The sequence below is a fragment of the Paramormyrops kingsleyae genome, chromosome 10 (assembly GCF_048594095.1).
Source record: "Paramormyrops kingsleyae isolate MSU_618 chromosome 10, PKINGS_0.4, whole genome shotgun sequence".
Classification (NCBI taxonomy): domain Eukaryota; kingdom Metazoa; phylum Chordata; class Actinopteri; order Osteoglossiformes; family Mormyridae; genus Paramormyrops; species Paramormyrops kingsleyae.
In genome coordinates this window covers 15,671,753-15,696,373 of record NC_132806.1, presented here as the reverse complement: position 1 = coordinate 15,696,373, position 24,621 = coordinate 15,671,753, and the positions used below count along the sequence as shown (strand labels likewise).

The window sequence follows — 24,621 nt, the reverse complement described above, 5'->3', positions numbered from 1 at the left end:
AAGGTCTGATTCTGTCAAAATAATGTAAAAGAAACAGGATTTATTGTGCGTTTTTATTCATCCATAGAAACACAGAGCCACGTGCACACGCATACCAAATGAAAGTGTTTCCCACCTGTGTTGTGGTTGCATATTCTGTTGTAGGGTTACACCTTCAGCTTATGGGGGGGGGGGGTCCCAATACAAAATGTAAAATACATCAGGAAAAGAGAAAAGGACTTTTGAAATGACTGTGACATCTGACCTGTATCACATCACAGTGAGAAGGGGAATAAACCCACAATGAATGCGGCTGAATGGGCAGGAACAGGCAGGGACTGGTGGTGGAGTGAGACCCGTCATACTTCAGCTTATTAGACCGCAGCAGACCTCCCCCCCCCCCCCCCCCCCCCCAACACCTAATGGTTGGGACGGCTTATCCATGTCAAAGCTACGTTTCTGATTACCTGGTAAAGGTAAGTGAGCACCACCATTGGTTTTGCAGCTTACACTCTCAGGTCATCCTGGACCAGAATGGACTGTCCGCGACACTGAACACCCAGAATTACGCACATTTCTTTGTTGGCCCACTGTGAGCTTAAGTATGCAAAGAGGTCATTAAGATAGCCATAGAATATGGCTTTTTTTCGCTCCACTTCCTTGCGAATGTTTGACGGTAGCCGTCACATGGAGTAACATTCCTTACCGATCAAGACGTACAACTGTCGAGAGAGACTTAATATTGTGTCCAGTCTGCAGAACATTCCGCTTTGCTGCATGCCCCTGTGTGCATGACAACAGAAGACAAAGGCTTCCTTCCTCTTATACACATACACAGACTGGTAGACAACTTATGATATAAGCTAACAGACTCACAGACTTACACAACAGTCATTGTTTTATTCCTTTGATTTTTTTTTTTCTTCCCTTTGTTCATTCATTACTAACAAAATTCTCCTTGACGGATTAAAATCTTTACTGGCCTGAAAGTGACATGGATTAACAGATTTATGATGCTACAATACTGTTCACTACTGTCGGTGCCCATGGATTGAAGCAGAGGATACCAGTATTTATGAACATGACCAAGATGTGGGTTTGGGGAATATCTAAGCTCAATGTTTCATCTTGCACTTCAGGGCCTGTAGACACTACCTGTGCGTATAGGTTAGAGCACGCTGAGGACTGTCTACAAAGCTACTCCTCCTTACCAATTGAGAAGTACAGGTAAGGAGCGTCAGGAAACGTCCGGTAACCTTAGTCAGTTTCTGTGGATGCTCTACTAACATGGGCCTATGATGGGCCATTGGACAGACTCCTCACCCCAAGAACCATGCAAAGCTTTATATCTCTGGTTGCTCATGGTCTGCCCTGATGCAACATCCACCCAACAGAAGCAGAGAATCAAGAAACCAGACACAAACGCTGAGAGCAAGATGTACTAGAGCTTCTGTTGACCACTGTGAGTGTTTTTTGCCCTCAAGCACCAAGCTGACATCTCCCAGTATCCATCTGAGACACTCGGAAATGGTAGCATGTGGGAAAGTGGCCCGGACAGGGCCGTTAACTCGGCCTTTTACCGAAAGTAATGACACTTCCCCCGTGTTTGTTTCCCCTGTGCACCATGATATTGGCACATACCCCAGATGAGTGTTTTTAATCAAAGGCTGTGATTTCATTGAGAATTCTGGGTCACAACTCAGCTTTAACTAGCAAAATGGCTTCCCGTGAAATGAGTGAGCTGACAGACAGGGCAGGAGAGAAAATGAATGGACTGAAAAGAAGAAAGGGACCAGGGCCAAATATAATGCCAAGATCACCCTCACACATGCACACACTCAGGGCTGAAATTCAAGTCCTTCACGTGAGCGAAAATACAGCATTAAAAAAAAAAAAAAAAAAAAATAGGGTCTCATATACCAAGGTACCAGATCACCTTTTTTTTGAATAAAAATTCAGTTTCACAAAAGAATAAATAAAACAGAGCAATCCCATGACTTCTCAGTAGTGACATACCTACAGATTCCCAGACAGCTTAAGACTTGACCAAAAACCTTGCACACAGTAGGCGATGCGACTCTATGAATTTAAATAAATAAAAGACTATGTGCACACTTCTCCAGCAGAGAATAAAACTTTTTTTTGGAAATATTAAGAAACGCTAGCTTTCAAAATACCGCTGTTGGTTCCCTTGCCTCCAAATAGCCTCCCTTCTTGGAACCGGACCATAACCGTTATCTGTTCTCATTGATTTTTATTTTTTTTTATTAAAAAACATCTACAGAAGCTAAATGAGAGTGGACGGTCTGGTTCTGACTGCCATGATCACAAGGCTTGCTTGCAGATTTCTGAACGACTGACGTTTCCAGCAAGAGTGAGACAGAGAGGGATGAGGGGAAACAACTGTGGAAGGGATGGTGGTTCCTCTGGAGGGAAACTGTGCTAACGGGGGGAGAGAGAGATACAGGGGAGAAAAATATTCTCTGTTCCTCTTGCCTCCTGAGTGACATGGGGTGAATGTGATCCACCCAAGATAGAGAAGAGAGAGAGAAAGAGACAGAGAGATGGACCTGGAGAGGAGGAAGAGCAGGCGTGCTAAGAGCAGCTGGGTATAGTCTATCTCCTCTGCCTTCAGAATTTCTTGGGGCCCCACGCTGAGGTCTGCTTTGGGGCCACGCCAGCTCCAAAGGTGGGGAAGTCTTCAGCGCTGCTCATGTCGGGAGCCTGGGGAGACACAGCCAGACCAGAAGCTTCATTGCATTTTACATCTAAATGCCTTTTTCTCCTTCACCACTTGTGTGCTGTCAAACAGTCCCACCTTATTCCCAGGGGCATTCCATGGGGCATCCCGGACCACAAAGCCCTTGGCCGACACTCTGCCGTCATCATCCCCACCCCCCCCCCGGGATGGGGGCTTCATGTATGCGGCCATAGTCTCGGTCTCTGTCACGTTCATCATCTATGGAGACATAGACCACATCGACTAACATTCACACGCTGAGCCATTTTGACTGGTCCCCAAACTCCATCAGACAACACAGGGAGAGAGTGCCCCCTGGCCTTGAACACTCACATATTCCTCTTCCAGGTTGAGCAGGTGGTCAATGGCATTGTCTACGTTTTCAGGAAGTCCTGTTACAGTGACCCGGTCGGGATCATCAGAGCCAGGCTGTGGAAATCTGATATCCACCTGGGAGGGAATGTGAATGAACGATTCCATGTCAGGGTACTCACATCTGGCACGGCAGGAAAGGTCAATGTGATTTCAAACAGGAGGAACACGAGGGATAGTCTCACTTTGGCTCATGACTTACACCTGAGTCACACATTAAGAAAGATCAAGGGTGACAGACTCGCTTCAGTCACTTCTTGTACCCTTTATCTACCAACCTATATGTCACCTCATTTTCTCCCAGGAAATGGAGTACCAGTACAGTTTCTTTGACATACATTTAACAATCACCTGAAAACAACTGCCAAGTCAAACTTTATACAGCCTTCCCTGATTAATCATGAGAAGAACGATCAGATACCCAACAATGATATCCCCATTAGCAAGAAACAGCATTATAAAACAGTCCCCAGTTTTCTGTCACTTGGTTGTTCCCAATCACTGCACCTTGAACTCCTCCATGAGCTTGCGGATGGCTTTGCCACGGGCACCGATGATGCGAGCGTGGACACGGTGGTCCAGCCTCACGTCTTCGCTGACCATCTCCTCCAGCGCAGACACCAGCTTCTCGATGGCTGCGCGGGCCTCCTCCACATTTCGCTCGTAGCCCGAGATCGTGATCAGGTCCTGGGGAAGGAGGAAGGATAGCAGAGCAGTGGAACACAGAGAGATGGAGAATCAACAGAGGAAAACAGAGCAGAGATACACGGAGACAAGAGAACCAATGCGGATTCCCGCCTGGTTGTGGAAAAAGTTCATAACTTCTCACTTCATAGCTATGTGAGGGTTTGAGTGAATTTGATAACAGTCTATATGTGCTTTGAACACTTGGGCAAGGCAAGTTATGTCTGCGTACTTGACAAGAAATCTGAGATATCTGAAGTTGGCCTCCATCAAAGGTGCTTCTTTTTTCCCCACTTCTGTTTGTGTTTTTTTAGGACAGGACATCAACACAACGTCGTGGCTGGAATCCAGTACGGAGGGCTAGAGGTGGCATCCCTGCTATCTGAGGATGTTGTTCTTCTGGTATCATCCAACCAGGACCTCCAGCACACACCTGAGCAGTTTGAGGATCATTGTGAAGCACCTGGGGTGAGAATCAGCACCTCCAAATCTGAGCTGATGCTACTTTCTCACAAAAGAGCAGAATGTTCCTTTCAGGTAGGAGAGTCCACCCTTGGTGAAAGAGTTTAACTGCCTCTGGATCTTGTTCACAAGTGATGGTAATAGCGAATGTGAGATCGACAGGCGGACTGGTCCAGTGACTGACAGTTTTGTGGCCACTGAGGAGGTCTGTGACAGTAAAGCAGGAGCTTAGTCATAAGAATGAGACATGACAGTTTAGTAGTTAATCTACAACTCTATCCCCATCTTTGGTCATGGGCCTGGGTAATAACCAAAGAACCGGGTCGCGAGTATAATGAAGTTATCATGATATAATAGTGAGGAGTTTGAAAATCCAGAAGGATCTCAAAATACAACTGCTGCTCCTTCACATCAAGAGGAGTCAGACTAAATGCTCTGGATATCTTATAAGGATGCAACCTGGTTTTTGGAGACATGTTCTCCTGGGCAATGACCTAGGAGAAGTTGGCCTGGGAACATCTGGGGATCTCCCAGAACAAGCTAGAGCCAGTGGCCTTGGAAAGAGAGGTCTAACCTGACCTTCTCACCAGGCTGCCACATGACCCTCACTGGTATAAGCAGTGGGAAAATGATGACGACAATGATGACAATGACACACACAATGTCAGACCTGCTGCTCATCACCCTTGTCAGGGAACTGCACGTTGACGTCGTGGTCCTTGCGGATCTGGGAGATGACAGCTCCCTTGCGGCCAATGATCTTGGGGTGGTATTTAGGGTGAACGGACAGGGTCAGCTTGAAGCTACGCAGCGCCTGGGCAGAGGAACAGAATTAATTTCATACGTCTGTTATAAGTTGAGAGAAACCGGAAATACATAAAACACTATTTCGTCTGATACTCCACCTCAATCCCCTGCTTCGATACTGTGAGGTTTGAAACTCCACCTCTGCCCCATCAATACAGTAGGGTTGTAACAGTACACTTATTCGTCATGTGCAGTTCAGTTACACTATTTTCAGTTTGGTACGCAAAATGAAATGAATATATTTATTTACAGGGAACCCAAATTCACAAGTAGATCTTCAAAACATTCCAAACAAAACAAACCAACCATTTGTGACTGAGTTGGTTACAGCTAGTGCTGGTCTGGGAACATTTTGGTTTCCCAAAAAAATACACCAGCACTGGAGGGAGAGTAGCTGAAAAAGACCAAATTCTACTATACCAACAGCTCTACTATACCAACAGCTCTACTATACCAACAGCTCTACTATACCAACAGCTCTACTATACCAACAGCTCTACTATACCAAGTTTGGATATGTTGCTGGAAACACATGCAACATGCTAACTCATTTAAAACAACATTATTTAAGTGTGGGTATGACCACAGCAAGGCAGAAACAGCCTCTGCAAGTTATGGCACTACTTATAGCGCGGTTCCAGCTCGCTTCAGTTTTCCACTGCAGAAGGGTCAGCTTGGTAAAAGCATTGCCGAGTTTGGAGAGTGAAAGTGACGGAAAACTAAAGAGATGCTTATTTACTGTTCGCACGGTGTACATCATGATTTACTATGTGTTTTATACTGTGTGCTAATTTCCGCTATCATGTCTGTGCAACCAGTCCTGTTATGCAAGTATCAAACGTTAGCAGAATTAGCATTTGCTTGCGGAAATTTGCATTACAAATCCATTCCATTTAGCTGTTGAATTTTATGTTTTTAAGTACGAAGTTGAAAAATGTTCAAATTCAAATTTTTCGGAATGATGTGCAATACTATTAATAATGAATAATCATTATTAATAGTTGAATAATTTAGTTTAATCAGATGTTGTTGACGCAAACAGCTCGGTTTAGTCACACTTTCGGCCCAAGTAAACAGTACCATGTCATCGCAATCACGGCTCAGGTACGGCTCGCATGCTTTGTAAAACAGGTATGCAACCATACTCAGCAGTAGAGATAGGATTACAATTGTTATGATTAGGTTTTGTTATTCAGACATGTCAACAGACGCATTGCCTCAGGCTTAAAACTGTTCCTAATTGTGTTTGCATTTGCAGTCTAAATAATAAATCATTTCAAAATGAACTCTGTGTTCCCCACTGCACCGAAATTGCAACACACCGTGAACTCCTGTTTGTGCCGGACCGAGTATTCTGTGTACTGTTACACTACTATTATACTGTGAGGTCTCTGCTGCTCCTGCTGCCCCATACCCCAGAGGTCCAGAAGTGCTCATTACCCTGTCCTCCTGCTCGGCCTGCAGCTCTCGGACCCTGTCCAACAGCCCCAAGCGAGCACGCTCCGCATTGGCCACTTGGCCCGTGATCTTAATCACGTCCGACTGCTGCTCTGGCTGAGGCACCCAGATATTCACCTGCAGGGCACCAAGCACATGTACACACACATACTGTTCACAGACAGGCTGCATTTGGCCAGATGTAATCACACAACTACTGTCTTTAGAAAATGTAAAACGTTCAGAAACACAATAAACCAATGTTGTATATGTAGTGTATGGACTTGGACATACTGCAGGACCAACCATAAGCTCACACACCTCATATTCCTCCATCATCTTGCGGATCCCACTGCCCTTCTGCCCAATGATATAGCGATGGAGGTCGTAGGAAACTTCCACATCCACGGTGACAGGGACCAAAGCCTGGGGGGCAGGGGAAGGAAATGAAAGGAAAACAGGGAATGAGTGAAGAGAGGAATAGAAAAGGCAGAGAAGATGGTGAACAGCGGTGAAGGAGCAAAGGAAAAGGAGAGAAAAATAAAATGAGGCAGAGAAAAGGAGGATTGGAGGTTGCAGAGATGATGAGAGATGCAACATAAAGAGAACAAAGATTAAGAAAAGGAAAACCAAGGGGGCACAGGAAGAAAGACAGCCCGGGAAAGACTGAAGGAACAGCGCTGACAGATAGGAGTGAGCATACCAGCAGGGCTGCCCGTGCCATCTCACACTTCTCTGATCGTCCACAGATGGTGATGATGTCACCCTTTCGCGGGACAAACTCTGCCTCTGGGCTGGCGTCTCCATTCTCCTGTGCCGAGGGGTCCGCCCCTGGGCACGTAACCAAGGCAACAACAGAGTAGTCAGCTTTTTAAACTCAAATAAAGGGGACCACATCACTGCAGTGGTGACCATGGACAGCAAGGGGACAGGCTGGCGGCAGATCGACGCACCTGCTGTCTCGTCCCTCTCCGGAAACTTGATCTGCACTTCGTGCTCGCGGGTGATCTGCTGGATCCGTGAGCCCTTGGGGCCCATGATGGCTCGATGGTACCGCTGGGGAATAGCACACTCCACTGTCACCTGTGCCTCCTGGTGGTGGGAGGGGAGAGGTGACATGTTTACTGACACCCTGAAAGTGATTTATTTTCATGACATACCCTTGCCAACATGGCTGTCCCCCCAACATGGGTTTTTAACCCATAATTTCCCTTACACATAGACACACACACAGACAGAGGGGCATACCAGGTCTTCAATAATCTCCTGGATGCGTCTCTTGGCCGCCTCTACGCAGTCCTTGGCCCCCTTGAGCGTGACACGGTCGCTGTGGGCGCCCGTACGCGGGAAGCTGACGGCCACGCCCCCATACTCTTCTGCCATCTCCCGTAGCACCTGGCCACGCCGGCACACAAAGTGGCGGTGGTGCCGGGGGTCCACCACCATGCTGTCCTCGATCACGTCGTCCTGAAACGCCCAACAGGGCCACAGACAGCATCATTGTGTGATTGGAGAGTTTGGTGCCATGGCAACAAATCTCTATAAACAACAGCCTATCAGAATTTAGTAGCGAATTGCACTGACCAATAACCACATGATTCACCGCATCAACGCTCATCCACATTCATGCCTTGTAACACAACACATATTTGCACACCCTTACCTGTACAGAGGAACAAACATAAAATTTTTTGCAGAGATCATAAACTAGGGCTGCACAATACTGAAAAAAAGTGAATTGCTCTCAAACTGCAAAAGGAAAACATGACAACAATAAATGAGGTTAAAAATAAATAAATAAATAATTGATGCATGGACAAATGAAGTGACCCAAGCTTTAGCTGTGATCTGGTCGGAAGAACCAGAGATCAGGATAGCATTAAAAAAAAAATTAAGTAATTTCTATAATATTGGGCTATTTATAAAGCAAAAAATGAGTGCAACATCAATTTCTCAAAAACCCATCTAGTGATTTAAACAGCAAAGATGAAAATGATTATGATTGTCTCAGAGAATGCATGCAGCGCTCATGCAAAAGCAGCGGAGGTAAACTTTAAACTGATTTTTAAACATATACTACATGATCTTGAAAAGGGACAATAATTAAAATTGCAAAACTTGATATTTTTTTTTCCTATTACAGAGTAAAAATGCTTTAGTGAAACTCCCTGTGCTATAATGTCCGTAGACAGAATTGAAAGTAAGAAAAAGTCTGATTTTAATCTAGCTGAGTGGCGATGTAAGAATTGCATATGCACAACATGCGATGTTGGTATCACACATCAGCCAGCCCTATAATATACAGTAATTTTTCAAATTCAGTACAAAATACCCCGCCTCCCACTGTGATGTCATTCAATGCCAGTACTTTCCTGTAGTACCAAAAGTAAGGTACCTGGTGCAGTGGGAAAGCACCCTTTAAAGAGAATGCAGAATTATGGGATGTTTGAGATTCTCTGGGGAAAAGTAGGAGTTCTTGTTTTGATCCAGGTGATGTGTTATTTAGAAATGAGATCACCTTTTTCAAATTGTGCAGCCCTATCATACACAGATCCGGTATCAGCTAAAAGATAAACCTACAAAATACAGTACTAGCCATCTGCCTGAAGACATGTTATCTAAATCTTAAACAAAATACAGCTGTTTATTAAATATAGTGGAAGCCTGCCATGTGGACTAATGCAGGGGTTCCCAACTCACTCATGAATCAAAATTTGAAATATTTGGGTCCAACCTGTGTGTATTTGTAAGACAGAAAGCATTACAGCATGAGTTCTGCATGTGTCAAGGTCTGATGCAGCTTTGCTGGTAACAGGTGGTGATATTTATCAAATCCACCATAATCTCAACCTGCATGCTTATCATAGCTTCTTTCTAGGATTTCAAGGATTACAGCTGATGGGCAGTACATCTGTCTTCAGCAAGATAACCACCAGAAACACACCTCCAAACTGTGTGGGAAGAAAAGTGAAGGACCACTCAAGACCTCAACTGTCTAGTCTCCAGACCTCAAACCCACAGAACTTTGGGATAATTTGGAGAACCCACAGGTTCCCTATGTCTCTGAATGGCTGGTGAAAAACAGGCAAGGCATGTTGGGTGATTTCCTGTCAAAACTTAACCAAATGACTTGTGTTTGTGAAGCTATTATAAAGACAAATGGTGGGTATTTGAGGAATCCAAGACAACTTTCTGGATATAAAATAGGAAAATATGCAAATTGCCAGCAAATGTACTTTTGACTGATACTGTATATACATAAAGCTATGACAGTGCTATGGCTAATAAACAGAGGGGGATATTTCAGGTCCAGAGAGTACAAATCCAGACCAGGATTTTGTTGAGTATAAAGAGTCACAGTTACAGAGTACTTACCAGGTTGGTTGAAACAAGAACTTGGTCTGGATTTGTACTCTCTAGACCTGAAATCCACCTCTGCTAATAAAGAACACTACGCTTTCATCATTTTTGCCACAACCAGGTTGTGTGCTCCACATGCCTTTACAGTGCCAACACACTAAATGAGATGCTCACACGGCGCGGCCCACAATGCCCCTCTCCATACCAGGCTCTTGACGAGGGCCTCCAGTTCCTTCTGGGCTAGCCGCACGGCTTCCTCGCGGCCCACGATGGTGATGAGCTCCTGCTCGGGGTCATCTGGTGAGGGGAAGATGATGCGGGCCCCCGTGCGGTCTCTCACGCGCCGGATGTTGGCCCCACCGCGGCCGATCAAAAACTTGTGGTACTCAGGCTTGGCCGACAGCTCCACTGTGAAGTTGTTGATTTGCTGGATAGAGTCGTGGCACGTCAGGGGTTAAAAAGAGCAGCAGGTGTGACGGGGGCATGCGCCGCAGTCATAATTTACAGCATGCGGCACCTTCGGCGCATCCCTTTCTCCGCTTTCCCTCCCTCCCTGGACTCTCGCTCACCTTCTCCTCAGCCAGCTGCAGCAGCTGCTTCTTGGCTCGTTCCACCTCGCCGGCAGGCCCCCGGATGGTGACCCGATCGGACCCAGAGCCCTCAGAGGGGAAGTGTATGTGCACGCCCCCGCACTCCTCCATGACCGAGCGCACCAGGCAGCCCTTGGATCCGATCAGCGAGTTGTGCAGCTTGGCAGGGATGGTTACCTCCATCTCCTGGATGTTTGCCTGTCGGCCATCACACAGAAGGGGAGCGTGGGTGACAGAAACTAGGCTACAGGCTGTCTAAGTAAAAGAGGTGGCACAAGCCAAAACAAAACGTTAAACATGAAATAGCAGAGAAACATTTTTAAACATTGTAGATAAAAAAAGAGGGCATCTTACCCATGTTCCCGTATGTGATATATTTAAAATACAGTGGTACCTCGGTTCTCGAACTTAATCCGTTCCGGACTCCGGAACAAATCCTAAAAAGTTTGAGTTCTGATCGAATTTTTCCCATAAGAAATAATGGAAAACCAATTAATTGGTTCCTGGCCCCCCAAAATTACACCTAAATATGTTTTTTTTTTTTAGCATTTAAACACAAAATGAGCAAGATAAAACCAGAGCATTTTTTTCTTAATGGCTTCCAAAACGATAAAGATCTTATACCAACATTACCCCTGTCCTGCCCCGATCGTCTGCTCCTTCCGTGTGCCACGCCCCCTCGTTAACCTCGTGTGGGATCCCCATGTGATTGGCTGTTTCTGGTTGTTGTCATTAGTCCTCTGTATTAAGTCCGCATTTCAGTTTGTTTCCCCAGTCCGGTCATTGGGTGCATTCGACTTGCTTACAGCGCTGGCTTAAAGCAACGCATTCTGATCCTGACGCAATGCATTACGGTTAGATGCATTGCAACCTCTCACCCGGCTGCACAAACTGGAACCGCCTCCGTGACGACACACCTTTGCCCTTATTGGCTGAAGAGTTTAGTTACATGCATGACGTTTGTATCCCAGGCAGTTCCGATGCGTAATCTGCTATTTCTTCTGAATATCACGTAAAGCAGTGAGAACTGGTTTTCAGTTAATTTACCTGGTAAAATAAAGTTTAAATAAATGACATAAATGCTCTAATAGTACACGTAAGTTAGTGGTTTATTTATTGTTAGTTACTGTAATGTTGCGCTGCTTTATTTGGTTAATCGCCCAATCTGTGAAGAAGGCATTCAAGTAAGAATTGCATTGTAGTATGACTCATTTCCTGGCGCATACAATTTATATTAGGTCAGCGTTCACGGTTCGACTTCTGATATTCAGATCGAGTTCTAGGTCAAACTGGTTTGTTCGACTTCCAAGAAATTTGAGTTTTAGTGAGTTCGAGAACCGGGGTACCACTGTATCTATTTCCAAAATTTGGACAAGAGTGTTTAAACAAACACAAGCTAAGATTCTATGGGAATTTTGCCTCTTCTGCGGGAACTGCTGAGAAATACAAATTTTATAATATGGTCGCAAGGGTTTCTAATTTTTTCCCCCCTATTTCAGCTTTTTTAAAGCTCAAGGCAGATGGACACAAAATTAACCCAATACAGCTAAATATTACTACCCTTGTTTAATCCATTAATTCATCCATTCTTTGTTTTTACAAGTATATTCTCGCTTGGAATTATGGGTAATGTGCATAACATGCTCTCTTGAGTGGGGTCCTCACACAGCCTTGCTGCAGTGCTCCTGCATCTTACCAGTTCCCTCTGGATGGCCAGGATACGCTCACGGGCGGCTTCGCAGTTGGCCCTCCGACCCGTGATGACAATCATCTCAGAGTCACTGTTCTCTGTGGGCAGGTCAATCTTGGTGTTGGTCTCCTCACGGATCTGCATGGCAGGACCACAAGAAGATGCAGCTGAGATCTCTTCAAATCTGTATGTGACCGTGTTTGCATACTTTTCCCAGGCACACTCACCTTCTTAATGTTGGCACCCCCTTTCCCAATGATGTTTTTATGGAACTGCTTAAATATGGGGACGGATATGGAGAAGCTGTTTTCAATCTGCACAAAGAGGAGAGAGCAATGAGAGTGGCTCTCTGTATATTGGCCAATGGGAGAGTTGAGTTCTGCATACCACACGGCATTCTGGGACGGCGGCGCCTGGCTTGTACCAGATCAGCTATGAGCTTGTGTAAGAACTTTGAGCACTTCTCCACTTCGTTCTTGGGCCCACGCAGCTGTACAATGTCACTCTTTTGGGATGGATCGGGGAAATTGATGATAACCTAGGACAGGGAGGACATCAGTACAATGCCCAGCTTCCTGTTCCAAGTAAGAGTTCGGGAAAGATGAAGGGTTGGGGGCTGGCATTTGGGCTAGATACCTCAGGAAATTTGTCCCGCACTTCTTTGATCTTCTCTCCTTTCTGCCCGATGATGGTGCGATGGAACTTCTGATCCACGATCAGGTCCTTGGTGCGCTCATTCTCCTGTAGGAGCAGGACCATCAAAGGGAAGGAGTGGGGAGGTCAGAGAGAAACAAAGAGATCCTTCATAGTAGAATCTGATCTTACTGCTTACATCCACTATTTTTGTCCCTTCTGCTAGCTGTCATTCTACCCCAATGTCTGACGCCCATCATATTCTTACCATTTGCTGGGCCATGTCAATGTCCCCCCTCCCCCACCATGTCCTGGGCAACATCCTCTTCTCACAGCCCAATCTTACCATCAAATGGCCCCTGCCAGTGACCCATTTGCCCTCAATCCCTGCCCTCACCAATCCATTGCGCCATATCAGTGATGCCCCCCTCACCATGCGCTGGGCCATGTCGATGAGCTCTCGCCGTGCCAGCTGTACGCCTTGGGGGTCCCCTTCAATGCGCACCAGCCCGCTGCGCTCCGTGTCTTGAGGGATCCTCACAGAAACTTTGTACTGCTCCTTGATCCGGTTAACTGCAGTTTGAAGGTAACACTATCTGCTGAGCCATTCTGTGTAAGTGTAGTGACACACATGTAACTTCAGACACTGAGGGAGCTCCGTGCACACACTGTCCTGTGTGTGTGTGTGTGTGTGTGTGTGCGTGTGCACGGTGCATGTGTGCTTGCTGGTACTCACTGTTCGCCCCGTTCTTGCCAATCAGATGCCGGTGGAAGCGCTGGTCGATGTTGACCTCAGTGTAGTCCATCTTTACTAGCTGTGAGCAGCATGAGAAGCATCTTACTCACGGGTGACAGAAGTGTGACAATTCCATTTAATGAGAATTACTGAAGCGTTTGGCAGGTTACAAACTGCCTGTAGCTCCCTGTATCACAAAACACAGCACAGGTTCCTCTCACCAAGTCGTTGATGATTTCCTGGATCTGGGCCTGTGCCTGTTCCACCTCCTCCGTGGGGCCCTCCAGGCTAATCCTCTCCTCCCCATCCGTGAACTCAATGTGCACCTGTGCACAGGTCAGAGGTTGGAGTTCAGAGGTCACACCCCCCCCCCACACCACCACCAACACTCCACCACTGCACATCCTCACCTTGGGCAGCTGCTGCGTGATGCGGCTGATATTCTGACCTTTCTTCCCGATGATAAAGCGATGCAGCCAGGCTGGGGCCATCACCTCAACCACCATCACGCTCTTTGCCTGGATTGGATACAACAGAGAGACGTCGACTTCCCACCGAGTACCGGCCACCTCCAGCCCATGCCCAGACAGAGATGCCTCCAATCCAACAACCCATGTCATACCAATAGAAAAATCTATGGTAAACAAAAAAATGATCTGAACAAAACTACAACAAACATTAATAAAATATATCACCTTTGATACTTCACGTGTGACTCACAGTTGATATTCAGTTTCATGGCAGAATTATGTAAACCAAACTTTAACCATGCCAAAGTATCAAGGATTCATAGGAAAGACACCTACCTAAATAATGTTTTTAAAAGCCAACAACACCGATACACAGAACATAACAAAAAACCAAGTGCTTATATTGCAGAACTGTCTCCACAGACTTTCAATAAAACGGAAGCAGAAATGTCATTTTCAGAACAAAAGATTCACAGCAGTCTATTTTCCTTTGGGTGTGAAGGACATCGGTCACATGATGAATAAAGCTAACAAACCATTTCTTGTGCAGTTCAATTTTAATTTGAAGAAAAATGGGATTCATGGGCAAGGAGAAGAAAACAGTGGCTGTGTTGTGCATGAAAATGTTGTGTATGGGCTAGAATTGAGCAATTTGATAATATTATTGGTAATCAACGACAACAGACCAAATATTAATACCTGACCGTGACAAATTACATAGGCATTTTACACCTTTGTCAGGGCTACACACAAAGCAAGATAAAAAATTCTTACTTTTGGTTCAGCCTAGGTTTCTGATTTTTTTTTAACATAGCTATTACCTTTTAACTCATAGATTTGGAACAGAATCTTTTGTGCTAAGTTACTGTTAAATTTATTTATTTCACTTACTCCACAGAGATGAAAAAACTATCAGCATTGTGCAAAAAATATCAGCATAAGGTCTGCTTACTGCCAGGTGAATGCATGCTTGTGTGTGTGTGTGTGTATGTGTGTGTGGGGCGGGGGTGACAGGTGTTGGACGACTCAATATTATGATTTATCACCATATTTTAAAATTAAAATATTTAAATATTTAAAATATTTTTTTTTAGACATTGCCCAGCCAGAGTATGGGCTCAAGTACATAAATGTTGCTCTCGTATTTCTCACCTTTGCGTACACCTGCGTCAGGGCAGGCCCCAGCTTGTCAGGCTCCCCGCGCAGGATGATGGTCTCCGAGTCGGAATCCAGTGGCGGCATCTCCACAGATACGCCTGTGCTCTCCATGATCTCTTGCAGCGTGTTCCCCTTGGGACCTACGATGTACTTGTGCTGAGACTTCTTCACTTCCACAGAGATTGTTGTTGTCTTGCGCTTCTGCGGAAAAAAATGAGAGAGGGGGAAAATGTATGAGAGTATGAATCTGTCTCTCTGCATTAATATGCACATCCTGGTCTGATGCCGTTTGCACCAGCTCTATATCAGTGTCAAAAACAATGAAGATAGCCTGTTGGAGTTAATGAAGATCAATCAGTTCCAGGAATAGCGGCAGAGACTACAGTTGGGAAGCTCAGTGTGCTGTGGGTTCGTCAGTCTGTACCCAGACACCCCAGTCCATGGTGTTCTATGCTATGCTGCAACCTCCATGTCAGGTGATGGATGTTTATTATATTACTATATTATTAACTCTGAATGCACATCCTGCTGCCTGATGCAGCTCCTAATCTCTCCATTCTGCTTCTGAATGTTACGGCGCTGAGTGGATGATCCTTTTGCCTTGACTAGGAGTTACTACTATTCTATACTACAATAAGGACAAAGCATTAGGGCCCCTGCCCTCATTCTGTCATTCCTCACTTCTAATCTCATTCAGTAACTGACCAGTTCCTTCACTCATCCATTTTCCACACACGTGCGGCTCTTCCTTCACCTTCTCCTCGTAGATGGCGCGGATGCGTGCGAGGGCCAGGGCCACCGCCTCCTTCTCGCCCGTGATGACGATCTCATCCTTGGGCAGGCTGGGTGGCGGGATGCTGATGCGAGCCCCCGTCTCCAGGCTCAACTCCTGTACCAGCCGATTGTAGGCACCCGCGATGAACGGGTGGAAGGCCTTCTCCAGCGAGATGCGCTCCACTGCCCGTTTGTCCTGGGGTTTGGTGGGGTTGAGCAGGAGGAGGTTGGGGGGAAAAGACAAACATAAGGGTTTGGTTGGAGTTGGAAAAAAAGATGGAGACAAGATTAAAACAGATGAACAGACCTATAAAATATTTTGTGAAGCAACGCATTGAATTAATGCTACACGTATGCGGGTAACACAAAAAGTCTTGGGGGCAGCATGGTAAACTTGGCTGTGTTTATATACCGTACATTTCATATACGGTTCATCAGATTTTATTTTTTTTTTGGAATGAGTATCCAGAAGATATTTCAAACGGAATATTTTTAGAGGGAAGAGACAAAATATTCGGAACAGAATTGTGTGCCTCTGTGTGCAGCGTTTTCAAAATTTAATTACAGTTTAAGTTTCTTCTGTTTCCCAATTCAATCAGAGCTAAGAAAGCAGTGTCATATGGACCAGCGTCTCTCAAACTATGGGCCGCGGACCGGTGCCGGTCTGTGACGGTTCCTGCCGGTCCGTGGAGCCTCGCTTCTGCACCAATCAAAATTCAGTCAGATCAGGTCTGATGTCAGCGCTGCTGTCACTGCGTGCCCCTCCCCGCCCCCTGACTTCACATCCCGCCCCTTGTTTCAGCATCCTAGAATGTAAAGTGTTCTCACCCTCATTCACTCCAAACTTTTCACAGACACACAAGCGTTACGAGAGCTGTCAATAAATCATGGCGAGTCTGGATTCTTTCTTTCGGAAGCGTCCATCAAATGATGCCGACTTACAGGATGAGCCAGATTCAAAAAAGCATCGCCCATCTACTCGAAATTACGACATTTCATACATTAAATTAATCTGTGTCATCTGCCAAGCTATGCTAAGTAACGAGGCTATGAAACCACCAAAATTATGCCGGCATTTGGAAACAAAACACGTTACATCTAAAAGATAAATCAGATGACTTCTTCTTAACGCTATACTAATACACATAATAATAATAACAACGATAATAATAATAACAACAGCCTAATTACTATATATCCATATATTTACTTGGTAATAATATATAATAATAATAAAGCACTCCTGTTAGGTCATGTTTAATATTGTTCTTACATAGGCATAAGCCCTAATAATACTAATAGTAATAATAACAGTAGTGGTAGTGGTGTAATAATAATAACAATAATAATAATAGTAATACTATCTACCTATAGTAATAATATCTATCTATGTGGATACGCATCCGCGGGGGGAGGGGGGGGGTTGTTTATGCAGGGCCCTGCAGCCCCAAAGCCTGACATGACTGGTCCCCAGGACAAATAAGTTTGAGAAACGCTGATATGGAAAAAGTACAATGAAATTCTTGCCTGAATGTATTCTCTGCAAAATACACACAATTACCAAGACAGAGCAATGCTACAAAACAAAAAATACTAAGCAGAGCTGGGCGTTATTATCAACATTACAAATTATGCATATGCAATTGTAATACCGCAAGGATAGCAATAGTCAGCTGGGTCAACTGAATGGATATTATTCCTCGGTATAAGGTATTTTCATAATGTTATTTTTCAATACTGTTCTGGGATGTAGAAATTATCATAATAAGATGCATTTATGTTATAATTTACAATTCACAGAAACATTTATATTCTGTCATAGGAAACAAAACTTAGCAGGCTTTGCAATGTTAATGATACTTATCAAAATTATCTAGTATATGTTTAAAATTTTTTAATTTACCTCCACTTCTTTTGCACGAGCTCTGCATGCACACTCTCCACGTCAATCATTTTCATCCTTGCAGTTTAAATCACTCATAGACATTTTTGAGAAATTTATGTTGAACTCCTTTTTTGATTTACTTAGAAATTTTCCAATACCTGCCCTAGTATAATATACAAAACACTTTTCTTTTATGCTATCCTGATCTCTGGTTTTTCTGACCAGCTTGGGTCGTGTAAGCGTACGCATCGCGAACACCAAGTATAAACCAGCCCTAAGAATACCATCTTTGTTCCTATAGAGACTCCTATCTGTTTGCCTATCCTGATATTTGACCTTTGAACCCTGACCTGTTCTGCAGAGATGAGCAGGATCTCATGGCGGGCCTTCTCAATGCCCTCCTTGGTGCCCGTGATACGGATGTTGGCGCAGGGGTCATCAGGGCGCGGGATGGCGATCTTGGTGGCCGTCTTCAGCTCCAGCTCCTGCAGCTTCTCCCCGTTCTTTCCAATGACAAAGCGGTGATGCTCCTTTGGGATAGCAACTGTAGCTGAGGCCTGTGGGCCAACAGGGAAGAGCGTCATGACACACAAAACTCTGACACTGCTGTTGGGGCATGTAGGGACTCCAGTAAGTGCAGATTACTGGAACATGAGGTGATACACTAAATGATGCTCCCCCTGAAACGCGCTCTGATGATGCACATGAGGGGCAGGCACTCCTTGAAGACACCTTGAGATGCACATTAAACATCAACAGCAGTATATGTGGGCTACTCTTGGAGTTGGGTCTGTAAAGCTCCTAAATATGCTCCCCACCACCACCTCCATACTGGACCTCCAGACATACCTGAGTCTGCAACCGCGCTACAATTTCCTTGCGAGCCTTCATGACGGAGTCCAGTTTGCCAGTGACCATGATGGAGAGGCCCTGGTCCTTAGCCAGAGACAGTTCTATGTGGGCCCCCGTCTTCTGCATGATATCCAGGCACACCTTGGCCTCCTCACCCTCACCAAACTGACTGTTGTCCTTGTAGCGCCGCTCTTCCAGGGGAACATGGAACACCTGACGAAGCAAGAAACACATGGACAGGGAGGGAATGGCACAAAAAACTGTCAGGTGACCGAGTAGGGGTTGCCTTGGCTACTGGGCCTCACTTGCGTGATGACGGAGGCCTTAATAGGCCGGATTCGATTCCAGGCCCCTGTGAGCTCGCCAGACTTCTCCCCAGGGGTGCCCTTCTCTGGGAGAGGGGGGAAAGCCTCCAGGTAGGTGGGGATATAGGCCTCATCTTCTGGAGCGCCCCCTGCAGGGAGATAATGTGTACAGCTCCAAGTTGTTGCCTTTCCTCAATTCTGTTTTAACTGGTGTTTTACCCTAAAGGCTACAATCTGAAATCTGAGGCCCTGATCCAGGTACAACCAAGGGGTGTAAGAAGAGAGAGCCTGAGCAAGTGCAAATCAAACCCCTAATAAATGGACTGTTCCGTCGAACCATACAGGAGCCAGTGTTAGGAAAAGAACACATGCTGATAGCCCAGCACTTCCCAAACATCGCTGTGCTTGCGAAAACAACATACACAGACTGACCTTCCCAGCTATTAAGCTCAAATTAGCACATTTCCTCCTATCAGCCGGACTGTCGCCATGGACACCAGCTCAGCTACCATTACCTGTAATTTCCTCGTCCCTGAGTCCACTGCGATGTTCAGCGAAGCTCTCCGGGGTCAACACGGCCACTGAGCTCATTGTTTAAACGTGTCCGCTATGAGGGAGAGGGGTGGGGGGAGGTTACAGCTCTGGGCACAAACCCCCTCCCCACAGAGAGCAGATGCACACAGCATGAGTGAGGGGCTGGGGACTTGTAACAAACAACACCGCTCAGAGATGAGGGATGGATCCTGGGGACAAAACCAACCCTGTCGGGTGTGGTTCTCACATTACCAAAACAAACATGTTTTTAATGACTTTTCACACAAATAATGGTTAAACAGCCATGCCTGTCTCCCATTGCATTCCTCAGAACTCTGGATGAGGTCAAAATTCAACGCAGTTTTTATGTAACACTTTCATCAATTATATAGTACCTTTACTGCTCTAAAACAAAAAGTGTGTAACTCAAAGCTTTATTCTAGATCTATCAGAACTCATGTCCAGTGTCGTAACTGGCACCCAACAACCACTGAGAACTCTTGTGTTTCCCAACGCTGCTCAAAGACACCCACCTGCAAAAGGGTCAGTTGCCAGAAAGGTCCGTCCTGAAGGAGGCTACCGAAGGAGCTTCAGTGTCTGTCCTTGTGTGTGTGCACACTGTGTAGAAGAGTCATTACAATAACTCAAAGGGGAGACCACACATACCATTGCAATTTCAAACGAACACAAGCTTAGAGTTCATGAAGGACCCTGACAGTTGGGGACAGTGTTTGCTAACATAGCTATCATTCAAGTCATCCTATTTTTATGGAAGCTTCCTTTTACTGGCAATTACCCCTTACTTGCAAATACTACTTGATTTGAAAAAAATCCAAAGGCCAAGCATGAATACCCATTTTGATGCGGTAAAATACTCATTAAAGCATGACTTTAATATTAAAGCTTCCACTGCATAAATAAACCTGAGTGTTTTGGAAGAAACGCTTAATTAAGATCGGAAAAGCAAAGCAAAAGGATAACGTACTTTGCCACAGCCTTAAAGTTATACTTTTTGTAAGACCATAAATTTAATGAGCTGCAGAATACCATCATCATGGTGATTGTAAATCCAACTAATATCTCAAATATTTTAATAGTGTCATGGGTGGCAATAGATGTTAAACTGATCTATTTAAACTTCACTGATTGTATGTAGATGCTGGGATTGGCTCCAGCTTCCCCGTGACCCAGACGGATACAGCAGTATAGAAAATGGATGGATGGATGGATGGATGATTGTATGTAACACCACACATTAAACACCTTATTTTCATATCATGCACAAAAAGTAAAATCTTCTTATCTAATAAAATTCAATACTTTTTTTTTTAGCAAAACCTGAAAACATATACACACACAATGTCATTCAAAATATTACATTATGCATATAAGCATTTTCTTTGAAAATAAAAGGCTCTTTTAGTATTAGAATACAGCCCAGCCTGCAGTAATTGAAAGTGAAAGACAAAGTACTCCACGGAAAGATGTTTATTAGCAATGTCCTGTTGCAGTTATGTTATCATCCAAATGTGTATGAATCATGGCCTGGATCAGCAAGCCCACCAAAAGGTCACTGCTAATTTCAGCAGTACTTTGAGTTGTTGCAGACAGTCCAATCAGCTCTGTTAATTATGAATCCTGACAGCGCAAGCAGAGACAGAAATGGCTCCGCCTCCTCCTGTCACAGGTGTTAATGGAATATCCGTATGCCACACCTACTTCAGCTCATTAACCAGCTGATTTGCTGGAATATCACAACTGGCCTCAATTTCCATTATAGCAGGATTGCTGGTGCACGTTATCAATGCTACTTGCCTGCCAAGGTCTACTGGCTGCATATTTACAACTGCAAGTCAAACATCTGTAGACCAAATTTGGAAAGAGAAGAAATACTAACAGTTGTGTTTCAATCTGTAAATAAAATCCAAATGTAAATATATTGTATAAAAACAAATACAATGTAACACAGAAAGTAGGATGAGATGAAAAAACAAAATGACTGGGGGTTAAAGAAAAAAAATGGGAGGAACCAAACCATAACAAGAATGCATGATGTGTGGCTCAGTGGGTTAAGCATCTGTGCCTGTGATTGGAAGGTTATGGGTTCAAGCCCCGCCCTCAGCCAAATAGTCACACTGGCCCTTGAGCAAGACCCTTAATCCCCTAAAATGCTCCAGGGGCACTAGATAAGTGGCTTGACCCTGCGCTTAGACCCCAAGCTTCTCAAAGGAAAGCAAGATGGATATGTGAAAAGAAGCATAATAATTTGCAAATGGCAAACAATGGATCATTTCATTTCAAGCTGGTGATAGGTCTGTATTTGAACTGATTTGCACCTCAAGTTCTGAGGAGCCATTTGACTCCTTTGAAATTCATGGGAAGAGTGCAGCTAGACACAAACCAACAATCATCTGTAGAGACAATTTAGCCCTGATTATGATCCCTTTGATGGTTATACCTTTATCTTATACACAGACACACTGACACATGCACACTGCAGCAGAGAACAACAAACAAGCTTTCTTGCAGTCACTTCCACAGAGGGTTAAATGTTTCGGGTCCCCAGGTGTCCCCACACCGTCAGCTGGGAAGTTACAGAAAAGGACGCAGCTATGGATAGCCTCATTCTGACACTCAGGGGACAACCAGGCTAATTGGTGCCTCTGCTGGGCGTTAAGGAATAATCCCACCCAAGAGGAATCCTCACTGCTGCAGCAGAGGATAAGCTTTGCCTGCTTTATGACCCAATATGGCCTACCTTCAAGTCCAGCCTACAGCACGGACTGCAGCGTTTCTGGTGGGGCAAACAAAGAAAGCGTCCCGGTGCTACCACTAGACTGACAGAGTCCATGTTTTCAGTCCTTTAGCAGCTGAAAACTTATGTTGGCACATAGAGTGTAAAATGAGATTTTCTTGTGGGGGTGGGGACGGCTACAATATGACACTATAAACTCCACAATGCTGGCAGCCCCCTCTGTCTCACACACACAAATACAGAGCAAAAACAAAATACTTTAGTAGTACAACAGCTATACTACACTATATTACCACACAGGCACTACATCATTGTCAATTGCCCTTGAATTAAAATAAATGTTATACAATTGTAGCAAACATTGTTAGATCCAGCAGAATATATTCTTTTTTAAAAAATATACTTTTACCATATTACTTTCCAGCAGATACTATACTAATACATTATTACATTTACAATAATTGCATATTTTTCCAGTTAAAGTACATTCTCTTTAGTAAGACAGAGGTTCATATTGAGACGCACCTTTAAGAATGATCGTTTTTGTGCACATCAGTTTCTCTTCCGTTAAACAAACAGTCCAGCTTAAACAGTAAAATAAACGCGTTTAGAGGAAATAACTATTGGTCACGTCCATTTATTTCTGGAAGGATTTCCGTGCTTGAACCCACAAAAGTAACTGAAAACGTGTATTCCACAACCAAAAGAGGTACATTTTAAAAAGGAAAGAACTACATGAAGCTTTAAAAAGACACATGCAAAATACTACATTAGACTGCAGTATAACGAGCACGTTAAAATATTGTGAGCATAACATGAACAGCAGCTGCAGTGAGAACCCTCCAGTTCGCCACCATGGACAGCGCCAGCTGTTTCTTTCACACGCTAGAGCACGCTGATGAGGTGTGTCAGACTACTCAATATGTCCATCCCTTAATGCAGCTCAGGAATTTTGTTCAATTGTACATCGAAGCATCAATATATCGAGCCCTTAATTCAGCATCCGTCAGTATGTCACGGTTCCAATGTATTATCTCAACGCCCATGATCTGACACCATTCGTACACAATCGTCATCACCGGCAGGAATGCACAGTATGATTGACTGACAATTTAAAAAGCATGCCTTAAGAAAACGACGCACACAAAACCCAGAAACTTGCAGCACCAACATTTTAATCGCACCTACTCGATGACGCAAGGTTACACGCTGAACTAAAGCTAACCGACAAGCAACATGACTGGCGTAAGTGTGAATGGCACTAACATGAAAGATGTGCCTTAAGGAAACTAGGAATGTTTTCCAAAAATCAGACAAATAATATAACAACACCTCTGCTATCGAAAAAGACAAAAAAATCAACACCCTGCTACACTACCTCGTCCCTCGCCACTCACGAAGCTAGCTAGCCATGGAGAATGGTCGCAATCTAACTAGACTGCAAGCACATCCTCGGGAGGCATTAGTCCTAAAATAATACCTAGACATCTTACAGCATAGAAAATAAAAAACATTAGGATTGTGCTCGCTATAAAAACTGGGGTCATTATCTGATATTAGTATACTGTCTCTGTCCGCCTTCGGGCCCAACCTTAAAACCCCAGCCGCCTGATTAACGTCGCTGGCTAAATGCTAACTCCGCTAACCCGCTACATCACTTCGTGCTATACCTGTCTAGCTGGGGACTGCACCGGGTACTGAGTCCGACGCTGTTGGACGCCGGATATGACAACAGGCTAAGTAAGTGACTCGAGTGAAGTGAAGTTAGAAAAAAGGCAGCGGCTGCCTCACCTTCAGCAAAGAAACGTCCAGCTTGGCCGAGACTCCCCGCCAGACAGCGACCGCTGCGAACACCCAAACACGCGCACGCGCTCGCGCTCAGCCTCGAGCCGCGCAGTGATTCCACGCATATTGACGTGCGATGCTACCCGCGACGTCAGTAAGGGTACTACTCCTTCCTCCACGAGAACGCCGCAGTATTTACTCATTGATGTAATTCCCAGAAATACAGCCTTTTGAGTCACAAATCAAGTTAACTTCAAAATATCCCAAATAATTCATGTTTAATGCATGACGGCTTCTTCTGTTCAATGCATACATTATAAGATGCTCAAATGTGCAACACTACTTCACACAGCCGTATGCCCAAAACGGCGAACTATTACAAATAGTGCAACTTAAGAATTTTTTGTTAGTGTTGTCAACCATTTGACCGGAACTACTTTCCATTCAAAAAGAAATGTAGGCCTAGTACCAGTACTAGGATAATATTCACAATAACACGATATCACCGTTTTATCATCACAGCACAGTTAAACCATTCTGAAACTGCAATAAAGGTATAATACTACAATATAATCAAAATAATACAAATTTGAGATACTGCCGGAATTTCCAC

General features: G+C 44.7%; 1 protein-coding gene across 2 annotated transcripts; it reads right to left on the bottom strand.

Annotated features, from left to right (window-relative positions):
* Positions 1-34: 34 nt before the first annotated feature.
* hdlbpb (high density lipoprotein binding protein b) lies at positions 35-24,125 on the bottom strand. 2 transcript variants are annotated; one of them, XM_023832519.2, is made up of 28 exons: positions 24,015-24,125; positions 20,002-20,086; positions 19,450-19,541; positions 18,935-19,083; positions 18,627-18,842; positions 18,128-18,334; positions 15,873-16,088; positions 15,113-15,319; positions 13,901-14,008; positions 13,712-13,816; positions 13,491-13,569; positions 13,188-13,327; positions 12,758-12,862; positions 12,546-12,659; positions 12,349-12,435; positions 12,128-12,259; positions 10,411-10,629; positions 10,047-10,268; positions 7,730-7,948; positions 7,435-7,573; positions 7,185-7,312; positions 6,803-6,907; positions 6,485-6,619; positions 4,908-5,051; positions 3,599-3,778; positions 3,053-3,169; positions 2,798-2,938; positions 35-2,703 (listed from the first exon to the last, which is right to left on the bottom strand). In XM_023832519.2, the coding sequence occupies exons 3-28, from the start codon at positions 19,523-19,525 to the stop codon at positions 2,611-2,613; spliced, it is 3,783 nt and encodes a 1,260-aa protein (XP_023688287.1). In that variant the 5' UTR covers positions 19,526-19,541; positions 20,002-20,086; positions 24,015-24,125; the 3' UTR covers positions 35-2,610. The 2 variants fall into 2 exon arrangements, 1 of the variants encoding a protein (XP_023688287.1); XR_002840701.2 differs by lacking the exons at positions 35-2,703; positions 2,798-2,938; positions 3,053-3,169 and adding an exon at positions 4,008-4,208 and having other exon boundaries at positions 3,641-3,778.
* Between the last annotated feature and the right edge of the window lie 496 nt (positions 24,126-24,621).